We start from the raw sequence: 24242 nt of genomic DNA, 5'->3' as shown, positions 1-24242 counted from the left end.
TGTTTTTTCCTGCTCCATGACTCCACATCCTGCTTGCAGCATGCCTACCGCATGGGCTGTTACAAACATGTGCGAGGTAAGCACCACTGCAGGCCAAACAAGAATAGAGGCAGAAAGAGGGAACCTTATGCTTAGCATGTGAAATCTGACAGGTTAACAACAGTCTCAAGTTTTTACCACCAGTTCTTCCTCCTGTGCTTTGCTGGGCTCTGTGCTGTTGACCTGCCTTGTGTAGTTCTCCTTCTGAGCCTAGAGCATGAAAGAGCGCTGACAGGAGCTAAGGCTCTTGGTGTTCAGAGCAGGATGTTTTGTGCCTTCTTGTTGCTTAAGGAAAGCTCACGCTTAACAGGAAGGGCCCCTTGAAGTTCTTACGCATCTCTTGGGTCCACAGCATTGCAGGACTGACTTCCTGGTGTGTTCCTTTGCATGTGGACATCCAGAACTCCATCAAAATCCCAACTTTGCTGCCTAGCTTTTGCTTACAGAAGCTGTGAGCTTAATCTGGTAGATAGTATATAACTTATCCCAAATGCAACCACCACAAAGTTGGAAGCTGATCCATCAGTCTCTCCTCCTCAGCTTTCAAAGGCATTATCTTAAAGAAACAACACACAAGACACACAGAGATGGTTCAAGAGCAAGCAAAGCATGGTGCTTTCAAGTACCAAGGACAAAGAGTGTGGTTCATCCGGACAACCATTATGATGTCCTATGGAGATAATCTCCTATGGAAAAGACTTGCCTAAATGGTCCTTCAAGGCCTCCAGGTGTCACAAGGAGACCATCTTCATCACCTTGCATCCCAATCAGACCTTTTTCCCTAAAAATTTATCTAATGAACAGTTAAACATTACTCTGTATTCCCATGAAAATTCACACTTCCATTTAAATATCTAACCTTGCAGATGAGCAGTGTGGGAGACTTTAGTCTACTCTCTAAAACCAATCCCTGTCAGAGCTACTGCAGCAAAACTAAATGCAAAGCAATGCAACACTTCCCCAGTGTATAGCTTAGCTGCCAAGTCCCACCAAACAGTGCTAGAGAGTCTTGTGTTAACCCTGAGTTACTGAGGATCCATTTTTAAATTAAAGATGACTCAAAAATCTACTGGGACAAAAGACTGCCCTCAGCTAACCCTCCCTTCCTGCAAAAGGAAATGAAGCCATTCAGCACTTTGCAGGAGTTGCTCAATGATTCATCTGGGTTGAGCCTATGGTTCAAATCTTGCCAGGCTTTATATCTGCTGCAAGCTCAGGGTGTATTTTACACTGAGCCTGTATTTGGTTGAAGCAGTCACAGTATTTTCCACCAAACCAATGTGTTCCACCAAACCAAAGTCTGCAGATGCTATGTATACACCCCCTCCTTTTATTAACATGCTACTGCTTTAAGCCACAGATGTCAAAATCATCACTGTAAGATAAATAATCACATATTAATCTGAATAGAGTTTTATTAATAGTGAATTTCAGTTCCTATACTCTCCTGGCAGCTACAGCCAATTACCAAGCTAGTGCTTGCTCTGTGAGCCTGCAGCCAACATTTACCCTCCAAGGACAAGCTGCATCGAAACTTTGCGTGGGGATGTGAGGCTTGCTTTACATCAGTCTGAGGGCTGCACAGAGAAGGAAGGAAGGAAACAGTACTAACACGGAAAAGAATATCACCGAAGACACAGAAGGAAGGAAAACCACCAAGGTAACTGTTTGGCAAGTACACGGTTTGGCCTTCCCAGTAAGAGAAGCTTGCTTTTCCAAATGAAATTTGGATCATCAATGACCAATACGAGCTATTTACTGATATAGCCTATTTTTTCAAGCTTACAGCAATGCTGCAGGGAATGACATCTGTGTAGATAACTACTTACTCAGTCCAAGCTGAGCAATCTCTTCAAGTTCAACTTCTGTCTTTGCTGCAGCAATAGCATGAGGCAACTTCAGGGTGAACGGAAGGACATCCCTGTTGTGGAAGAGAAAAATAACAATAATTTTCAAAACAATATCCAAAGTTTTAAACGCCTTTGTTTTCAACACATGCTATGGCTAAGCTCTGATTCCTGCTTTCTTCTTGAGCTATGGCTGGTAGTAAGAGCCTTAAATACACAACAAAAACATTACCAGCCCCAGGGTTCCTTTACATTGGAAAGGAGTGTGAAATACAAATGAGTTTCAAGTCCCCAGGACTCTCGTGGGGCTCATTTCCACTGCCCCACCCTATATTTTCTCCCATTACAGCATATATTTTTACACCTGGTTTTTTTTACAAGCACACCAGTGAGATGCAAATTGTCATCTGCCTTTAATTCTTCAACTAAGCTTCTTATCTTCTGAATACACTGTTAATTGTTCTCAACGTTGAATTCAATTTTCTCAGAATAAAAAAAATAAATGAATACTTTGGCAGCTACCCTAAACAGTTCTCAGCTAGGATGTATTGATCCTATTCTGTCCCAGGCTGAAAACACACCTCATTTGAACAAGTCTTAGTAACTCATTCTCACATGCAGTTTTTCACTGCATACAAGATGGTCAATGGATGTTTAAAGGGAGATGCATGAAAGGTGATCAACAACATAAGCCAAATCTAGTGTAAAAAGTTTTTCAGACAGTTTTTAAGGGACAAAGCTACTTAACCATATGTACGTTGTGTGAGTACTACCATCAACCAACAGCATACCTCTTGTCCACCCCACTGGTACCATTACATCATCAAGCAATAGTACCTGCTGAACTGCAAAATCTGTAGGTATAAGTACCTATATAATTAAGAGTAAATGACAGCAAACAGAGCACAGGAATCCTACATACGGCTGATGCTGGAATAATTTTTATTACTATTTTTAAGGCTGCAAACAAGTCAACCATCTGTTGTAGCAAAGACATCATTTTTTATCACAAATATTCTTTTCGTTATATGTTTAATTGTTTAAAAAACAACAGCAAACAATACCAGGTTCTTGGAGCTTCAAGCAAATTCAAATCAAGCACATGAAGAAGACTGATTGGCAAGCTAAAAAGTATTTGAAGAGACACTGCCCACATCATACTACAGACAATTCAGTCTAGATCATCATCATAGACAAAATATGCAGACATAATATTTGACTCCTTGTACCTACATTGTGTACCTACTGCAAGAAATTCCCACAAAACATAACACCATCTTACCTGCTAATACAGTAGAAAGCAATGAGCCTGAATAGATCAGCAAAACTTATTCCAGAGCCCTCCAAGGAAAATGCTGCAAAGAAAGTTACAAAAAGGTACTGAGTCACACATCCACCCAGTCTTTCTTAGAAAAAGCTTAATTAAATTCATCTCTGATTTTTGCATAAAATTAGTAAGCTTGCACCATCAAACTAGCCACTGTATGGTTAACATAGAACAACTGTTTGGAGGAGTACATGTCTCTGCTAAAGCCCTTTTCAAAAATATAGTCTTGCTGGTGGGTTTGTTTTATCATTCAAAACATATGGTCTGATTTTTGGGAAACAGATCAGTTAACAGAATAGTTATTAGAATTGCACGAGTTTTTGCCAACAGACAACAAATCAACAACTGAGGCTTTGTTTTACCCTGTGTACTAATATGCCTAATTTTAAGTCTCGTTGATTACACTGACAAACCTCGCCCAAGGACTACAAGATATCAAGCAGAAGAAGCTCCTGCCATGACACAATCTAGATCTTCTACCTCAGCACATGACAGAGACCAGGACAACAGAAGGCCATTTATGAAATACAATGGCAGCATAAGACGGGTTCCTTAAGTACACAAATGCTGGTCTCTTGTAGCCTCAGATGACTTCTACAAAGGGGTGAATGTAGAGTCTGACTGCTCCAGCCCATCTTTACGTCAAAAAAGCCAAGTCACTGTGGGGGGAGGGGGGAAGATGAGGCAGATCCCCTCATTTCAGTCTAGATGGCTTGCTAGGGAAAGCCAAAAGCCATGCAAGAGCTTCAGTTACATCAGCAATACCTCTTGGTGAGTAGCAGCAATGTAATTTTGTCAGTACTCCATGTTACAAAGTCAGCTCCTAAAGCAAGGTCCCAGTGCTACCGATTATAAAGTCTGCACACAAACCAGAGCAAAACTTAAGTCAGGTACATTTTTTACCTAAACCTTACACTGAAAGACAGGTCAAGCTGGCCATTCATGTGCCTAGAAAAAGGTATTTCTTTAAGAGATGTATTAACAGTTCAGATAGTCAACACGCAAGTGACCTTGGCAGTTGGGAAGGTTGTTAAGAGGAGATGTATGTTCAGATCCCAGACTACAGTGAAAACCTCAAACAGGAATGGTGAGTAAAAAGTATCAGAAGATACTTCCCCCTTGTGGTAAAATGTTACTCATGAAAGAATTCACTAGTATAACACATGCCTAAGGACTCAACCATAGATCTCACAGATTAAATACATCTGTACTACTGCCAGTCAAGCAGCTTTCCACAAATAATAATTCACTTATGTGAGAGCGCCTACTTTGTATCTGGATAAAAACAAACAAAACAAAACCAAACCAAAAAGGACAACCCTATCACTGACAGCTTTCTCTTCTCTTTGTCATTCCTTGTTTGTAACTGGAACCAAAACCAGGCACGCAATTTTTTGTTGCTGGAGAAAGAAGGGATAGGAAGAAAGGAAAAACTCAGATGAAATTAACTTACGTCACTAATAGAAGTCAATTACAGACCCTTTGACTCAGGGCAGTTTAACTGAAATTGTCAGTGATTGTCTGCAGTTTTCACTGTCTTGTTAAAATAAACCCCTTTGCTCCATTTGCAGTTTCTGCACCACTACACTCACCACTTGCAGCTTCCTTTTTCATTTCTACATCTACAACATTTTTTTCACATCCTCTCTCAAAAGAGATGAGTGCAGTATTGTTTTGAAACTGACTGAATTCTAACATTTCTATTAGAAAACCGTGAATAAACATCAAGTCATTATTGATCTCACATCACAAGCAGTTCTAGCAAAGAGTTAAAATCCACCTATTCGTTGCATTTTAAAAGAGAACAAAAATTATAGACAAAAATTTATAGATATAAGAACAGTCACCTCAGTACAATGAAGAAATGTGAGGACAATTCATTGATAGCAGACAGGATTACAGCCTGTGTTTCTACACAAGTCGGTAACTAGACAATTACCAACTAATCCCTGAATAAGCAAGGCATAGGAGAGAAATATTCTAACCAGGTCCAACACAGACTTCAGAATATCTTCCCTTCCCCTGGGTATGCCTGACCCACTTGCAGAGTTGCCCATACAATCCTTCTTGACCTCAGCAGATGGCATGGCAGGCAGTCTGAGACACAATTTTTGTGACTGGATATCTTCTGCTGTAGGTTTCACCAACGCAGACTGCTATTGGCTTATGCAGGGTGACAAATAGCTGAAAGTTCTATAACTTAAAACTTACTGTATGTGCTTTCTTTTATTGCAAATTCTTTTAGGCAGGACCCACAGTCTCTGGGCAGACGCAGAGATATGACCTTCTTCTGTAGTCTTGCAGATTTCCGAACCAGAAATATCTGTTGTAGAGAAGGGAAAGAGATGTGGTTTTAATTTTACCCCATATGCCTTAAAAGAGATAGATAGTATAGACAAAAGGAACCATAACAACCTCAGGATCTCTGATTCCCTATACAACATCTCAGAATTTCATTCAATCATTCCTCTATCACATCCAACAGCTTGGTGTAATGCAGTAGCAGAACATTTAGAAAAGTGTTTCATCCTTTAGTAACACAGACGTAACACCAGGTCCATTATGTCCTTCTGTAAGCTCTCTATTTTAAACACAAAGCAAATCCCAGTTTTGAGTCAAGCTACGAAGTCCTGGGGAGACTGATAGTGGAGTACTCCTGTGTTGAACAAGCGCATTTGTGCAATCCTTCTACATGAGGATGGAGGCAGTGGCAGGGTGCAGAGAGAGTCCACCAGCCTTAGCTGAGCAGAGAGGGCTTGTTTTCCCCATTACAGAAACTTCAACGCAGGTACCACAAAATACTGATCTATTTCCCATTTAGTACTGCTGTTCCCACATGGAAAAATGCATCTGTTACAACCCTGTGTAGCAAGGTCCAGCTCTGGTGCTCTAATTGTAGCAGTCTAGTTCTCAGCTGCAGAAGACCCAAAACTAGTCCCCAGACATATCAGCCCAGATAAAGGGTCAAACTCCAGCTTGTCCAGCTGCCAAACACTCAGGAAGCTCTCACTTGGACTATCCAAAGCACACGCTGAAATAGTTTTGTAGGTGTTGGTTTCACTGGGTTTTGTTTGTTTGTTTTAATGGAATATATTTATGTGCCTGTGTGTGTTAATTTTATTTTATGACAAACAGTTGCATCAATAAGCTGAAATTAACTTCTTACCCCAGCAGGCTGGGCACGCAGAATTTCCATGGCTTCAGCATCATTCAGGCCAAGCTGCAGCCACACAGGATGAGTATGAAGGAGTTTGTCCAATATGCTTAGCTTGTTGGATAGGCTGTCATATCCAGAGTCACGGGGGCAGCCTTTTACAACCTTTTTCTCTGGAGAGACATTATCCATGTCTTTTACTAAACTACGATGAATACAAAACAGTGAAGTTAGATATGTTAGTCACCTATAAATAGTTGCTTAGTTCAGCAAACAGAGTTATCACAAGACTAATGGTACTGCTGGCACCCTAGGTGGGTATTTCTTCTATTAAGAATTCATATAATTAGTATACACAAGTTCTGTTATCTGTATGATTTCTCTCCTTCACTTTCCCTCAATTTAACAGTTAATTTCAAGATAAGCCTTAGCACTTAACTCTTAGCTTACTGCAGTTCAGTAATTCCTTCAAACAGATAAATATATATATTTAATCTTATTTCTTGTGCATGTGTTGAAAACCCTAGTAACCCTCTCTTCTCCAGCACAAATAACCCGCCCTAAGGCACAACTTCACTAAGAAATCACCTACAATCGGAACATTTTTTTCAGTCTGTACTCCAAATTCTCAGCGTATTCACATTTTTCCAAGTAACGGACTTTTCCTCACAATTCAGTACTACACTTCCCACAATAAACAAGCAGGGAATAGTGAGTATATTTATACTCCCGATTCCTTTGGCTCTGGATTGACTGCTATGTAAGCAATGAAGGCAAAAGCCAAGCTAAGTGTGAATGTGTCAAACTAAGGTCATTTTTTTTTTCTCTCTGGTGTCAGGTCAGTTAAAGTTACTGCTAAATTCAGCAATAAAGGCTGCAGATGCTTGTAATGCACTAAAAATCCAATGAAACGCACTACTTCAGGAACCGTTCTTGTTATGCAAAGTTTCCTCACCATTCACGCACTGCACAACACCCAGTACAATTGTATGTGTGTCACTGGCTCAAATTCCTCATTTTTGAGCTAAAGTATATCCTGCTATTCTTTCAGAGCTAAAAATCACCACAGAACAGTTACTCCAGTAACAACACTCCTGATGCCGATATTAGCACACAGACAAAGACCAGCCCGGCTCAGGATCTGACTCAGTAAGATGTCAGGTGCAGAGGCTCTGTTTTTCCTTCTGCCATCAGAAGAGGCCCTGAACAGCAGAGGGCAATGCAGATGCATTTCCGCACTGCAAACTACTTTGCAACAATTCTGGACTGCCTTTTAGATGGGCAGTAAGTGTCACTGACAGCAAGTACTATCTTTATTATGCCAGATCCGGTAGCCAGAGCAAGTGAGGTAGAGACTTCAGCACAGGAACGCTGAATAATAAAGAAATAAAAACAAACAACAAGAACAACAACAACAAAAAAAACAATGAATCAAACGTTTCCCCCCCAGCTTTGGTCAGCACCTTACAGTGTCTCTGGACAGGGCTAGAAAGGAAAATAAACGGGGTGGAAAAGTGCTTGATCTTTCTTTCCTTGCATGGTTATATGAGAACAGTCACTATTATTCAAATTTCTCATTACCTGGATCAATTATCACTACCAGATCACCTACATGACTTCTCCCTTCTGTCCTCGTTCTCTGTTTACTTGTTTATGATGTAATAATACCTTTTAGATTTGCAAGGCATCTATAATACATGTAATACCTTACATCCTCAAGTGTCAAAAGGTGACAATATGCCTTCCAGAGACACAGAATACACAAGAAATGCTGTGTGCAGAAGAGTAGTAGTATTTACATAAGTTATGACAGGGCTCTGAATCTGCTGCAGTACAGATTCTAGGTTCCCTTTTTCTACCATGGTCCCAGCAAAACCTAGTATTGTAGCATATGAATCTCCACAAAAGTCAAATCACGAATCACAACAGTGTTTTCATGAGCTGTTCCTCCAGGCAATTTTATGCAAAAAGCTTTCCACTCCCCTTCAGAGCCAGTAACATCAAGCTATGTTACAAACCAGAGATAGATAGAGCAAAATGAGTTACAGACACTGGCTGCAGGCTTAACTAGATACGACTTGTTTCTGTTCCTTGCTCAAGAGGTGGGCACTAAACACACTGCTGAGGGAAATGACTTCGCCTACAAAAGAAAGTTAAATCACATGCGGAAGAAGGTTAATGACTGTATCAGCTACAAGGTCAGGCACTGCTTGATACCAACAAATGACATGAAGTTAGTAAGAATTTGCAGACATACCTGGGTCACAGCACTCCTCTGCTGTATGGGTGGCTAATTGTTGTCAAACATACTCCAAGTGTTATAAATCAGAAGATGAATTTGAATGAGGACTTGCCAGATTCTTTGGAAATCCCTGGTACTTACATGCACAACCCATCCCATGTGGTCCCATCCAAGAAGGGACGCAACTCGCAAGTCCATACCTTACTGACCTATGTAAGGAATGGTCCAGCAATTCGTGCCACTAAGGGATTTGAAGGGTTAACATTGAGGCCTGGGTTCAGGTGAGAAGAGAACAAAGGGATTTCTTCAGAGAAAAACTGCTGACTCTGCACAGACGTGCAGTAACTTCTGACATCCGGCCAAGAGACCACTAGATAAGGAGGAAGAATATGAGCCTGCCCGTCCGAGCGGCCCCCGAGAGGCTAACAGACTGATAAGCAGGCGCACCTGGGAGGACTTCGGATTCGGGAAACCAATTATAATAACCCTGCCTCTTCTAGAAGTAGTAATGAATATGTATTAGCCTAGGAGCATAAAAACCAGCCGCCTTACGTAACAGGTGTGCGTCCTGGTGGAGCAGAGACTCCTGGCGCACCCAGCGCTGTTTGCTTGCCTCTATTCATTTAATAAATTGTAAACTTTGATTGTAATCCTATTTGGGACTCAGTCATTTATAACACCTAGATACACATGCAGCACTAAAGCAGCACCTGCTCCCGCCCCCCAAGAAATAAGCCAAAGATTACAAGCATCTGATCAGGACGAGACTTTTTGCTGCTCCTAAACACAACCAATTCATGTGGCTCTGATGTATCGTAGCTAGATCAGTACTAGCATGTTACTGCAATCCCCAGGAAGGTGAACTAGGAACAAGCAGTGTTCAAACAAATATTTCCTATCCAGACAGTAAAGAATAACACTACTGAGCACCACAGTCTTTTTTTTTTTTTTTTTGAAATTTTTCAAAGTATTTTGATTATCAATCCAGGCACAGCTAAATCTTGACACATGGAAATTCCCGAAATTTGTTATCGCTTAGTTTGTAAAATTATTTGGGACTGGGATTTGTGTGTTGCTTCTTTGGAAACAATATAGCATGGAAAGAAGAACCATACAAATTCCTCATAATCACCTGATTAATTTAAGCAAACAGAAGTTGCTGTAACCTTTGCACTAGCAAAATAAGCTGCATATTATGCAACAATTAATTTTTTCCTCTCGGTTTTTCTTTTTCATTGCTGTTTTTGCTTGGGGAGGGGGAAGTGTTGCTTGTGGGTTTTTTTTTTTTTTTTTTTTTTTTTAAGGCTAACTCCCAGTAAAAGACAATAAAAAGGATAAAGAAGAGGTTGAGGCCTGTAATCAGAATGATCTTCTCCCTCATACCCACAGGGCTGTAACACATCTTGATCACATAACTACAACACAAGTGCTCCTGTCCAGCCCCATGTGAGATTTTCTTTTGGTCTCCATCTGTGTGTCTTGCTCTGACCTCGTAAAATCTAAGCTTTCAACATTTCTCCCATTTTTTGTGGGACCTGGGACAATTACATGATCTGCTCCTTACCCCTCTGTACCTTCTGCGTCTGCATTGACAGACGCTGACCTGGGGAAGAGATTTCTCTCTTTGGGAGTCAAGGTGCATCCAGCTAATGTGCCCATCCTACAAGGATGATCAATGCTGTTCCATAGGTTCACAGTGTTGCATGAAAACTGCTCTAGGATTCCCCCCCCTCTCCCCAGTGAACAGTCGAAGAATTTACCTGCACTTCTAAGAGCGTGAGAGGTGCCGTGAGAAGGACCCAGATGACCACATCTGCTCCCTTGTTATGGAGAAAGCTGGATATCAGCCCACATGAGAGAGCAGCCTTGGGTTTAGCACATCATCCCTGATGCACTCGCTAGCCAGGAAGAAAGGGTTTGTGCCTAGTCAGGAGGAAGGGCAGGGTCAGATACTAGGTTTGATGCTATAATGAAGATAAGGACTTGTACTTGAACACGCAGCAATACAACTTAACAAGCCTTGCACAACACCACTTTGCGTCCAGATTCATTGTTCTCTCACCCCACTGTTACTCAGCAGCAAGGAATATTCCTCCTGTTTGTTTCCATCTCAGTCACAAGGGCAAAGAGTGAGGCAGATGAAGTGAATCTTCATAGAACTGCAAAGGGATGAGTGTGAACGTTGCTCCAGTCCCAACAAAGGCCCAACCCACACTTAATTCAGTATGACTCCCTACTGCAGAAGCGTCTGGATTTCTGTAAATCCTGCACTCTAGCAGGTCTTAATTTCACCAGCCAAGTCAATACAGTCATCTCAAACATCAGCTGAGAGAGGGCATAAAGTCTCTGAAGATTACCTCTGTGCCTCAGAAACTGGACTGTCACATTCTTCTCCATCCTGCTGAAGGGACAGGACAAAGCTGCTGAGAAGGCTGCTGAATACCTACCTACCTGCAGACTGTAACTATCTACACCTGTCAACGTTAGAGGAATCCAATGCAGAACTGCCAAGATGGTTAAGGGACTGAAACACCTATGGGGAAAGGCTGAGAGAGTTGGGACTTTTTAGCAGGCTCGGGGGGATCCCATCTGTGCCTTATAAACACCCGAAGGGAGGTGCAGAGCCAGGCTCTTCTCAGTGGTGCCTGGAGACAGCACGAGAGGCAGCAGGCACAAACTGGAATGCAGGAGGTGCCCCTCAAACACCAGGAGCACTTCTGTGCTGGGCAGGTGCCGCAGCCCTGGCACAGGCTGCCCAGAGGCGGTGGGGTCTCCTCCCTGGAGACCTTCAGGAGCCGCCTGGACGTGGTGCTGAGCACCCTGCTTGGTGGCCTGGCTGGGCCTGGGGTTGGGCCAGGTAGACACAGAGCTCTCTTCCAACCTCAACCATTTCATGGTAACAGAAGCAAGTCACTGTGCAAGACACAGAAGAAAACTACTTAAATTAATAACTGATGTGGAAAAGACGTAGAAGATTTATGCATGTAGGCTGTCCATTGCAAAACAAGTGAGGAACAAGGTTCTGCCCACATTCCCGTCACAACACCAGAGCAGGAAAGAATAAGCTGCAGCAGCTGATAGCAAAATATCCCTGAACCATTTAACAGGCACCAAATGGTACATACAAACTGGGGCTTTAGGGACTTCCCTACACAGGAAGGGCAGCAAGCTTTTTCCCCCTCACCTTGTTTACAAAGGCAACAGACACACAAGAGATTTAGAGCCCTCGAGAGAGGATGAATGCACCCTACAAGACCATCTGAATGGCCACCACCCATGGCACATTTACTCCCCTGGCTGCCCAAAGGAATGCTTAAACTCCCATCCTACATGGACCTGGGCTGCCATGCCACGCAGAAACTCTCTAGCTACCCTTTCAAAGGCCACCAGTATGGTGCCGATCAGAAAATTATCCTATTTATGCCCTTTTTCTGACAACTTCACTCACTTGCATTACTGAGATACGCGTCTGCATTGGGAAAAAGTCCAGGCATCAAACACCATGGTACCATGGAATATTGAAAATGATGACATGAGTATCCCATTTCCAACATTTTAACAAGCTTTGTTTTTTTTGCAGGGCATTTACACACTTACAACCAAAAGCTGTAGGCCCCAGTTACTTGAATCATTCTCAGTATTACTTGGGCTACAGGTGTCAAAAGAGACGTCTCCAAATATAATCAGGGAAATCAAGTGTGAAAGTCACCACACAGCCACAAAATTCACTGAAGCTGTAGACATGCATCTTCATACACTTATTTTTCTGAACACAACTGAGACCTCTTGCAAATACTGCCTTTCTAGAACTAACTACCCCGGGTGCATGTGGATATAGGCAAAGATGGAAAACTAGCAAGAATAATACATATTCCTTTTAGCTCAGATTTCTCTAGACTCAAATCCAATGCGACATTAAGATACCAACTTCTGAACAACAGCATACACAGTAATAAAAGCATCTTATATTAATTACAGTTTTTAAATAATTACGATGAAACAAAGTTATAATAGCAAACATCCTTTAGTGGAGTCTAGTTTTCACGAAGCTCTCTGGAAAACCTTAGTTGAAATGACAAATCTTGCTTTGTAGCTCTACATAACGAAGAGGTATCAGCATACTACTAATTATATAATTTCCACCACCTTTTTTCTTACATAGAAGTATGCACTTCAGAATCACATACTCATAAAAATTGACTAATTCATTTATTCAGATTCCATATTTTACATTATTTTAAAAAAATAAAATTATTGGATGGCTACTGTTTCAATAGGAAACAACTGTTCATGGAAACTGCATTATTCACTTTCTGAAGTTAACTTTACTTGCGTATTTTAATCAAAATATATTTTGTATTCCAAACTAAGAGATTTAGTTTAAAGAAAATATAAAATACTATCAGTAAAAATCAGAGAATTTAATTTGACTGATTCCAGCTAAGTGCTTCCATCAAGATCTTAGAACTAGTAAATCTTAGTCTTTTAAGTTTATGGTGCATCCGAGAACACACGAAGCTTTTTCTTAACTCAAAATTAGCTAATGATCATTGACATTAATTAGGTGAATCCACTGAAATCCAGAAAGTATCCTTTCTGCCGTTGTAAAAGAAGTGCATTGTCAAAACCTTTAAAACAAAAATAATGTGCAATCTGGTCCATAGCCAAGGACTTTAATGAGCTCATCCGTCTGATACTCTTTACCACTTGTCAACAAAGGTGCTGCTCAATGTTTTATGTTACATGAGTAACTGAAATGCAATGCAGTAAGTTTTGCAATGCAGTAAGTTTTATCACACTTCAAAGGTATTTACAGAAATAAAAGGGAAAAAATAATACACCACAGATGTAATTCCACATAACTATCTACTTTGTTAACTCACTGCCTTGTAGAAGAGCAAAACCCACCAGCTCCAGGGCTGGCCTTGACTGTGCAGTCAGGTAAGACAGAACACTTGCGTCAGCATCTCCTCTTGCAACTAGTATTTGAGTAGTAAGTTAAAAAAAAAACTTCTTAACACAATAGTTACAATTTCAAATATCCTCTGGATATAAATTTATCAGACGTTAACTACCAAGAATAACAAAACCAAACCAAAATGCTAAGGTCCCCAGTATGCCCACTTAAAGTCAAATGTTTACATAACAAATTTACACAATCCACACCTACGTGACATCAGCTATTTCAAAAAGCCCAAGCTTACATCTGCACTATAATATGCATCTCAATTTTGAAGTTAACAAAATGCATCCATCTACTGTTTTTGTGTTTTAAAACTTGCAATAGACATGTAAATGAGCTAGAATATATTCCACAAAAATGTGAGCTCATAACAGTCCATATTTTCCTTGCTAGACTGAAAAGATAAATTTTATTCTGGGTTGAACCTTCACAAAGACATCTCGAGCAATGTACATTTTTAGTCTTTACAATGTGAAAGCAAAGCTCATTGCCATAAACAATAGGAACAACATTAGTAGTTTCCTCCTTTAGACATTCATCTTTGTCCTAGGTTTGTAACAAGGAAGCAGAAGTAAAGTTCAGTTGCTTTTTAGAAGGTATTAGAGCAAATACACAGAACAACTAACCTCTGGGCATTTCTCCAACACAATGGCAAATTCCTTTAACTAAGAGCAAGATTACCTACACCCTCTGTTCGCAGTATGAAAAGTGCTAGGACATAAACCACCCAAGAGATCAGCACAATAAAAACATTCCTGCCATGGCGCACCTCCAGGAACTTTGAGAATAAGCATTTTAATCACCTTTGCAAATCTGCAGATTCATCTTCCACTGCGAGATCTGTCTGTACCATCTCGTGTTTCAGTTCTCCGATTTCTGAGGCAATTGTGTCAATGAGCTAGAAAGGGACAAAAATAATATGACGTCAAGTGAGTGGAAGAGGTGTGGAAAAGAAGCCTGGGCAAGTTTAGTCACCAGAGATTATAAACTGTTTTTTAATCATTTCCTATTTGGACTTCCCCTTGCAAAGGAAAAAGTAAGGGTTGGGAACACTTATAATTGTTCTTGGAGAAAGAATAATTCCTGTTTTGTACCTATACAAAACCTTCTTCCAGGCTGGTCAGCTTTGTGGATTTTTTTTGGGGGGGTTTTTGTTGTTGTTGTTAACATATTAAATCTGCTGCCTCAACAAACAATCAGACTACACAATAGCCTAAAAAGTAAATGATTTGATCAATTGTAGCAGTAGCTTTCTCAAATAAAAAGACAGTTTGAAGAGTTTCAGTTGCATGAGTTATTTCAGAAGGTACACTAAGCCAGCATTACAGTATTTCAGTGGATGAAAAGTAACAAAAACGACAAGGAAATGGGAGCTGCTTTTCACATTAGGCCTTGGATTGCACTTGAACAGAAGGACTTAATTAAAAGAAAACTGCACTGTAACACTTCAGCGCATGTGGAACACAATCCTAGCTCTGGACACTAGGGCAGGAAACTCATTTTAAAGTAGGCAAGATTAGCAATAAGGCTGCATACCGAGAACTGTAGCATTGGCTAGCCAGATGTCTGGGAGATGCTTTGTTGAGAACATGGCAGAAATTAACTGTGAAGCTCACAAGACTCGCTGCCTTGAACATTCTTTGCAGCAACTGCATAAAGTTCGCCCATCAGGCAGCACAGTGACAGCATATACATAAAGCCTGGTGCAGCGTTCATCATTCCTGCTCAGAGTGGACCCTGATGTAAGGTTCCCAGTGATGTAAGCTCCACCACCACCCCAGCACCTCACAGCAAGCAAACTAAAATCCTGGCAGATGAAGCAAAACCAGCTTTCCACTCCAGTTAAAACAGTTGTCCTCTTGTCACCCATGATGCAGCTCAGTATAGGAGCTCTTTCCAAGGCTTCTCATCATCAAGCAAGTTTTTTGATACCGTTTTACATATTTTCTTCTACCTCAGAAATTCACACCCTCCTTTATCACGCAGCTTTACTCTGATTAATTCAAAGCTGCAGGCTCTATTTACACTAGGCCAACTCCAATCTGTTTATTTTAAGTGAGAATTAATACATGCTACGTTGACACCACAGGCCTCTTTCTTTCAAGGTCATCACTCCCCACAGTGCTGTACCACCATTGATACAGCTTACAGAGATCTTCCTCCTGCTGCCTCTCAAACACCCCGTGAGTCACTGCTGCGAGGTGTGAGCAATGCCTTCCTGACCACAAGGAGCAGCTGCGAAGGAACCCGTGCTGCTCTGACAGACCAGAGCAGCTCCATGCAGGACTCAGCACCTCACAGGACACACTCCCACCAGCACGGCACCTCAAAAACAAGCTGCGCTGATGGAGGGGGAGGAAGGACCAACCTCATGCTATGGTGTGCTGCCCCCAAACACGGAGGCTCTGCTCCATTCCTCAGGCTGGTGTGGCTGTTTGGCCAGCCCTCAGGAAGGAGGTGGTTCAGTTTGCTGAACGGCAGGAGGGTTGCCGCTTCGACATCGGGCTAGTTTTCCACTGGTGTCTTGATCTGAACCTGCTCTCAGAGGGTGTGAGACAAGCTCCAGAGCAGGCTGCAGGAAACAGAGCCTCAGGCTGGGAGGAAGCCTGCTCCTTTCAGCAGGTCACTAGATACCATCAGCCCCAGGGTGCTGCCACGTCCCATTTCACAACCAGCCTGGGCCTTTGGGCTCGTTGTGCTGCCTCAGAACAGAGACTTATGCCCCTGCTTAGGCATCCCAAACTGGTAATGACATCAGACACCCCAAACTCAGGAATCTGACCAGGATGTGTCTGCAATTCAGACCATTCAGCTTTTTCAGCCATCTACTCACTAACAGGAAACATGCTTTTGGACTGACAATCACAACAAGAAAATTAACTACCAACCTCCGCAGGGAATAAGAAACCGCACACTCCTATCGTGTACTGTATTCAGAGAGTGTGTATGGGCATATGACAACTCCCAGGTTATTTTAAAAAGAAAAATATTTGATCAGACTAACACCTGAAATTATGACAAGCTATGCCAAGATTTCAAGTCAAACATTTAAAGAATGAAATTTATGTAAAATTTTTAATAACCTGATTGTTTTGTAGCCAAAGACTTCTGTAGATCTGTACTTTTTCTTTAAAACAGGAAGAACAAACTAGAGATGATGCGTACTTAACCAGTTTTTGGTTTCTCAGCAGCAATCCTTTTGTACCTGTAAGCAGAGAACACTGTTCTCCCACTTTGCTTCATCCACTAATTGAGCTCATAGTTAACTTAATTCAAAACACAGAAGCTGATCAGAAGTCTAACAAGACAGAAAAATGCATTTTTCTTTCAAGCTGTGATTAAATAGTAGAAGCGGAAGGATCACCTCTATTAGGTCTCAGTCAAGAATGATCTGTTGCGACCTGTAGCTGCAGTAAACACTCACATTGTTCCATTAGTTTCAAACCCAAGTGTTTTCATAAACTTTCTTACAGTTAGTTTTAAATAACTAAGAGCACTCTAAAACATTGACACAATGTATTTCTTGTTATTGTTATCAAGATATATGAAATACAAGTAAAAAAATGCTAATAAATGTATGTTGTGAAAAATATACAGTACAAAGATATGATTTGCCATTTTTACATAATGAGTAACAAGTATACAGAAAAAGCAGAACATTCTTTTGGTGAACAAAATCCGTTCCAGGTCTAATTACAGCCTACCAGTTACCTAAAAATTTTCCTCTTCCATTTTAAAATCACATTTCATAAGTGACTGAACTGTAATACGTATAGACAAAGGGTTTGCTTTACTTCAATAAATAGATTTGTTTTTAAGTATCTGCTATGCTTCCCCAGTCTTCATTTATAGTTAGATTTGTTCTAGTGCAATGAGGTAGACAAATGCTCATACAAGCTGCTACTGCTAAATAAGATACACCAATGAAGCAAGTCTCACTATGTTACCTACAGCTTTTGTAGTCTTATCCCCTCCAGTTCTCCTCCAGCTTTTCATTTCAGTTCATTTAAAACAGCTCTGTTTTAGCACCATTTAACTCTTTAGCACCACTTTGTGTTTTTTGTTCCTCACACCTTTACCTACATCTTGGCACATACCTACATCTTCCCTGCTCCAGATTTTCTGTCCTCCATTCAGGAGGAACATGTTTTTAACCTATTCCCTTTTAGAAGTATGCAAACAAAACACTTGCAAACTTTAACTTCAGAGCCACGAAACCAAACTTTTAGGTGAAGTAGACAGACTTAACTAAGGCAGTATCCTTTTTGCAATAGAGAAAGGCATTAGGTTTCCACTTTCCATCCTACTCACAAAACAGTGGGTTTGCTGAATGAAACCCTTCCAGTCTTTCGGGCAGCTGTAGAGGCATTCCTTCTTTCTGTCTACTATGAAGCTTTCAGTATTTTCATTTCTCCTGACCTCACACCTGCTGCAATAAGACAGCATGAAGCACTTAGTGCAGCAATTTTCTGTTGTTGCTAAAATATCCCCCAAATTGTACCTGAACACAACTGACAGTTATGTTACTATTCAAACTGATGAGATTATAGCCTACTCTCCTTTCTACCAAGCAGCCACAAAAGCTTTAAGGCTGGCTGTGGAGTCACGAAGGCAACCATGTCAAGAACATTCTTCCCGCAATAACAGCTAAAAATTTTCTAATGAATGAAGCAAGCCTCAGATTTTAAATCATGGCATTTCCTGAAGACACTTCATATTCACACTATGAGAGAGTGAAGTTTTTCAATCACAAGCAGTTGTGAATATGAGCAATGTAGCTACCTCTAAATAAGTAAGTTAGGGCTTCCTGGTACGGCTTGTCAGGAGTCACCCTGGAAGGAAGGTGCCTCTGGCTGGCTACCAGCACACAACACAAGTCAGAGCCCCAGGTCTTGTTCTAGATGGCAACTGATTCAGAAAGATCAGAAGCTGTATTCGGCCTTTAAAACACGAAGTCATGATGTCAACCACTACGAATCTCACTGTATTACTGAATGCTACTTGAGGATTTGATGTTAATGGAACAGACCAGCTGTAGGTATGAGCTTCTGCAACATGCAGCCTTGAATAAGGTTGAAGAACAGACTTTGCTGAATTAGCAGTGTGACTCTGATCCCTGTGGCAGAGCCTGACTAGGGAATCATGAAGGACCTTAGGAGGGTGTGAAACCAGGGCAGTTGCCCCCAGCTCCTTGCACTGTATGGAGCCTGTCAGAACCCAAGGCTGATTACACCAATGTCTTAAAGAAGGTCAGTCTTAGAATAATCAAGCTAGGATTGACCAGCTGTTCATTTTCAAAGGATTATCATCATCACCAAATCGCCCAAAGGGATTATGACAGTTTTACCTTGCAACAGATGGGTTTCTTTCAATATGGTCTGACTTCAGATTTCAATTGTTTACTTAAAACCCCGGCAGAGTGCATGGCAACCCCCTGGCTTCTTCAAAGAAGTCAGCCATCTGTGGAGAGAAGCTGATCCGGAATCACAGGGGGTAGTCATGCTCCACCATCCTCCCCATGTCTTCTCTGGATCTGCAGACATGGAAAGGCAGGGAGCTCAGATGCCTCAGGAACAGCCATGGACAGCAGCTGACAGGCCAGGCCCACCTGGCCCCGATCACACACCTCTCCATGGGAGCAACCACCTGTACCCAACAGCCCACAGAAAGTGCAAAGATGGCACGGAGTGGGTGGCAGCTCCTTGGAGGCATGGAAGCGCCAGGCATGGCGATAAGTAGCATGGGCAACACATACTTCAGCTTCAAACACAGGAGAGGGAAATGGTAAGCAAAGTGGAGTACCCCTCTGTCCCACTAGCTTTCAAATTGCAGGCTTTCAGCACCACAGCCCAGACTTCTTTCCCCACAAAACTTCCTATGCTGGCAACTGCACAGAGCTGCTATTCCCCACAAACCAGCTGCTGGTGCATGACATAAAGGAGGGCAGGATCGATCGGAGGTAGCTCTTCCTCAAAGAGGAGGCTTCCTAACTTTTTACACCCACAAGACCAGCAGTAGCCACAAAAAAACATCACAGCAGCAAATAGGCACTGTTCTCTGACAAATCGGAACAGAGCAAGTGGCTCCTACACCAAGAGCTCACAAAACAGAAAATTTTTTCAGCATTTTTCCCTTGAAGCATACAGCAGGAGGAACGATGCACAGAAACATCCATGGGTTTTCAGCCACCACCTCAACACTTGCCTTGCTGTGTTAACTAGCTGTTAACTGCTTAGTTGTACTAACAATCCTCAATCGGAGTTGAAAAAAAAATCTCTTGAAATAACTCCCTCTCCCAAAAAACCAAACTTCTTTGGGGCCTCTGGAAAAGAATTCTAACCTAACCTGTACTAACAGCATGATAACACAAAAAGTAAGGCCGACACTTCACAGAAACATTTCATCTATCAGTTTGACCCCAGAAGACAGAACTCATCCATAATGCAAAGGCAGAGTTTAAATACTGCATAACACTGCCGTTGTTTGGTTAGTTCTTTAATTCACTTGTTCCTATTATTCTGATGCTTACCAATATACACTTCATCTTTGCAAGTTATTTGTAGTTGTTTTTGCATGTTTGCAATGCTTTGCTAACTGCCTTATTAATATTTTTTTTGTCTGGAAAAAGTACTTGTTTAAGATTTAAGTTACTGAAAACAAATGTTTTTTTGGAGTTGTAACTTGTAACAACAAATCTGAACAGCAAAAAAACAAGCATTGCAGACATCTTGAATTTTCTCTGTATCTTGAACATACTGTTTTCTTGATGCGTTTTAATTTGCATGTCTGCCTTAAAGAGAACTCATCAGAAGCCACTTTCCCCAAAGGAATTTTTCTGTCTCTAGTGATTTTTTTAAATTTTATTTTACCTTTTTTTTTTTTTTAAAGAGCTCTTTAAACAGCATGCTTCAAGCAGTCTTATGCTCATGCCTTCTTCCACAGGCTCTATTTCTGTGTACACCATGTATTGCTCATGACAGAAGGGAGTGCATCCTGGAGAAGGAGACAAGCTGAAGTGCTGAGATCAAACCTCATCAAGCCTGAACCTGATCTATGGTCTCCTAGAACATGGGACACTGCAATCAAAGTGACTCATCAGCAACCAGCAGGTACCACACTTGAACTGAAAAATTAATTTTTTGTTCCTAAATATATTATATAAACAGCCAATATTTTCTGCAAATGACACTCAATGTTTCCTTAAATCATTTCTCATTAAAAAGTGTTTTTAATCAGGAGAAGAGTAACCATCTTTTGCAGTTGCATCATTTGGGGTATTCTTGCAATTAACTGATGTACCAGCACCTGACAAGTATTTCCCATCAAATGCTGTAAAGTCCACTCATGAATGTATGACATCATTTCTGGAGTATTTAGGATCAACAAAGCTGCTGGTCATTATAAAATGTATGTGACGTTTGCATGACTTGCATTATACAAGATGAGCTTTTAATTACACATTTCTACAAAATGCAGGAAGGATCCTGGGTGTGTAATAGTATTAGAAAACAGGCATTTCTGCTGCCTTCGTTTTAGTAGAAGGCTCAGACTGAATTCTTTAAACAGATCTCTGTTCATAAATTGTGTGATGCCTATTTTGCTGAAAATAATGGGAAAACTCACCCACTGGTTTCAACAGACTTGAAATCAAGACCATAAGAGGCAATGAAACATGACTGAAGCAGGCAGAAATACGTTAGAGTCCCCTGTCAGTGTAAAACAACATAGATAAGACCTATGTGATATATAGAGTAATAATTCGTGTCAAGAAGATGGTTGATATTAATAAGGAAGGGGGAGATGTGGGAGGGTGGTCATGGGGGTCAACAAGCCCCATGGTTGGTGACAACATCAGACTCTTAACGATTCCTTAACATCAGGAATGTAAAGAGTTTAGAGGGAACAAAAAAAGGTGATTCAGGAGACGCCATGCCGTCTCGGGTTGCTTGTTCTCCCACCGTTAAGGCATGGAAGTTGCTGGGAGTTTGCTGGTTGCCGGGCAAAGTTGTTTGACCAATGAAGAGTTAGTGGAAAAGGACTGCTGTGGGGCGAATAGTATAAGAAGGGAGCCTGTACTCAATATGGGATGCAACACGATATGATGAAGTTCTGTCGTCAATGAAGTAGTAGCAGTTACTGATCCTAAAAGAACCCTGGTGTCCGTGTGGTCATTACGCCACAAATGGCACCCAAACAGGGACCTGAAGAAAACAGGAACAGGGACATGAACAACAGGAACAGGCTAACAGAACAGGGACCAGGACAGGAACAGGGACATTGATCGCCTAATGAAGAAGGGTTCAGCCAAACTCGGCAAACCATTCTAAGAAGCTCGTATAGAAAGTCGCTGGAAATAGGCATATCGGAGCTGGAAGGAAGCTCAAGCTGAGAAGCGGACCCGCGCACACAACTGCCCCTCGCTGGCCGAAGGTAAGCAGTTGTGCATTATGGGGAATCATACGTCCTTAGAAACAAAGACTGTCCTGGTAACCTTACAGCTTATTCAGACAGTTTATGATCCTGAAACATGGCACCAAACTGAGGTCAAGGTGTGGGACTCTGCTACTAAAAACGACAACGTTGCGGTGGGATTGCTCGGCACCTGGCGAGCAATCTCTGAGGCCTTAAAGAGACATGTGTGACCACAATCAGAAACGTATGGTTTGCGAGATAGTGAGGGAGCTGCGGGCTCGTCCACCGATCCTTCTGCTACACCATAGCCCCCCCCCCCGCCGCTACCGCCATCGCAGGCCTTTGCTGTTACGCCCCCTGGTGACCCGGATGTTCCTTTTGATCCAGGCCCGACAGGCCCTGAAAAGGAGCCGGGTCTGTTTCCCTTCGATCCGGGAGGAATAGGATACATAAGGCCCAAAGGCCGAGTTGCTTAACAACTTAAAGCGAGACATTGTTCCCACGACTAGCCCTGGAATTCTCCGGTGTTTGTAATCAAGAAAAGGAATGGAAAATTGAGACTGTTACATGATCTGAGAAAAATTAATGAAGATATGGGAGCTCTTCAACCAGGATTACCAACTCCAACTATGCTCCCCCAGTCATGGACATTAATAGTAATAGACTTAAAGGATTGTTTGTTAAACGCTTGCCAGAATTCGGAAAACTTTGCCATGTTTATGTTTCAATTGATACCTTTTCTGATTGTACATATGTATAGGCGTACTCGGGTTTCTTATGATGTAAAAGTAATGTTCTATATATTTAGAAAGTTCGACAGTTGTGTGTGCATGTTGGTAGAGCGTAGACTCCCCGTGCACCCAGCGCTGTTTACTTGCCTTTTATAAATATTACTAAATTCAGATTGAGTTGTATCTTCATTTATAACACGTAAGTCTTAAAAATCTGCCTGTGACTGATTCCTTCAGAAACATGAAATAAGCATCACCTTGCTTTGCTACAGAAACAAGCGGCTTTATAAATGGAAACCTATCTGGAAGGATGACATCATCTCAGGTGGTAAGGTAGTTAAAAGTAAAACAGAAACAAAATTAAAAATAACTTGTGTAACAATAACTAGCCACTTTTGTATCTAATGTTTTCTCTTTTTGGTTTATTTCTGACAAAACACTGTTATGTAAGTTGAAAAGAAACAACAAAACCACTACTGTAAACCCAAATAATTATTATGACTCAGACAGCATGAATTCACAGAGCAGCCCAGCATGATATTCCCTAACCAAACCTACCCTTAACATCAGATTGCCACAAATACCCATGTACTAACTGTTTACATTCTTAAAATCCATGAATAACGAAATGCAAACATCTTAAACTACGTTTCCTTTCATAATGCATCAGGCCATGTTTATTGTCAACTGATGCCTCCTTCAATAAGACTGGTGCCAGCTTTAGAAACTGGCAGGGGTGACAACGTAACTCCTATACACAGACCGCAAACATAATTATCCACAGCTCTCCAGTGTTCTGTCACTGAACACATGCATCTCAATTCTACATCTTTCAGAATGTGACATAAGCAGCAAAAATCAGAGCAACCTCTGAGCTGCTCTCTAACATGTTCATGAGAAGCAATGAGCTCTCGAGGTGCTACAGGCACCTTTATGAAGCTACTCTGTCTACACACATCGTTGTTGTGCAGTGGGAAGTACAGGACAGAGACAGGGCAGGGCCTCACTCAGGAGCTCAGCATAGCTACAGGTTGCTTTACTCATTCAGCTCTTTTAAGAGTTTCTCAACTGAAAGCAGAAACCACCACTTTGTGGCAAACTCCTGTCTTCGGTATTGAAACATAAATAATCTTGTAAAAGCATTAATGAAACTGCAATTTTTCTTAGAGCACATTAAGAGAGTCAACCAAGGTGACCACTGTAGAATGTTTCCAAGCTCTATGCTTACAACAGCTAACAAGGAAAGTGTAAGATCAGCATTTCTAATCTGGCAAGGGAATACAGGCTAAAGACAACAAGGATCATCATCAGAAAGGACAAATGAGCCCCAGCACTTATCCAGCATCTCATTTTTCATTCTTGTTGGAGACCTGGAGACCTGAGTCCTCTTTAGCATTTCATCTTTTCCTTCCTGTTTTGATGAGCAGAGCGTAGCAACCCTCAAAAAGCACTCTATGTGATGAGATGGTGAAGTGCTAGAGATGAACCAAAACGGGAATGCTATTTCTGGGCTCGTCTCTACATGTA

General features: G+C 41.5%; 1 protein-coding gene across 17 annotated transcripts in view; it reads right to left on the bottom strand.

The window, feature by feature from the left end:
- Window positions 1–24242, bottom strand: part of RIN2 (Ras and Rab interactor 2) — a 284987-nt gene that overhangs the window by 21101 nt on the left and 239644 nt on the right. For 15 of the 17 annotated variants that reach the window (XR_010830861.1, XM_066995455.1, XM_066995460.1 and 12 more), the window contains 5 exons: window positions 14376–14470; window positions 6380–6572; window positions 5425–5536; window positions 3169–3241; window positions 1869–1960 (listed from right to left, as the gene is read on the bottom strand). Coding sequence is in view for 16 of the 17 variants with exons in the window: in XM_066995455.1 (XP_066851556.1) it covers window positions 1869–1960; window positions 3169–3241; window positions 5425–5536; window positions 6380–6572; window positions 14376–14470 (565 nt within the window). In the remaining variant the exon portion in view is untranslated. Of the gene's footprint in view, window positions 1–1868; window positions 1961–3168; window positions 3242–5424; window positions 5537–6379; window positions 6573–10369; window positions 10500–14375; window positions 14471–24242 lie in introns of those variants that run through there. The other 2 variants (XM_013191068.3, XM_048078933.2) reach the window with 2 other exon arrangements.

The sequence above is a fragment of the Anser cygnoides genome, chromosome 3 (genome assembly GCF_040182565.1).
Source record: "Anser cygnoides isolate HZ-2024a breed goose chromosome 3, Taihu_goose_T2T_genome, whole genome shotgun sequence".
NCBI lineage: Eukaryota > Metazoa > Chordata > Aves > Anseriformes > Anatidae > Anser > Anser cygnoides.
This window is presented reverse-complemented; position numbering and strand designations above follow the sequence as displayed.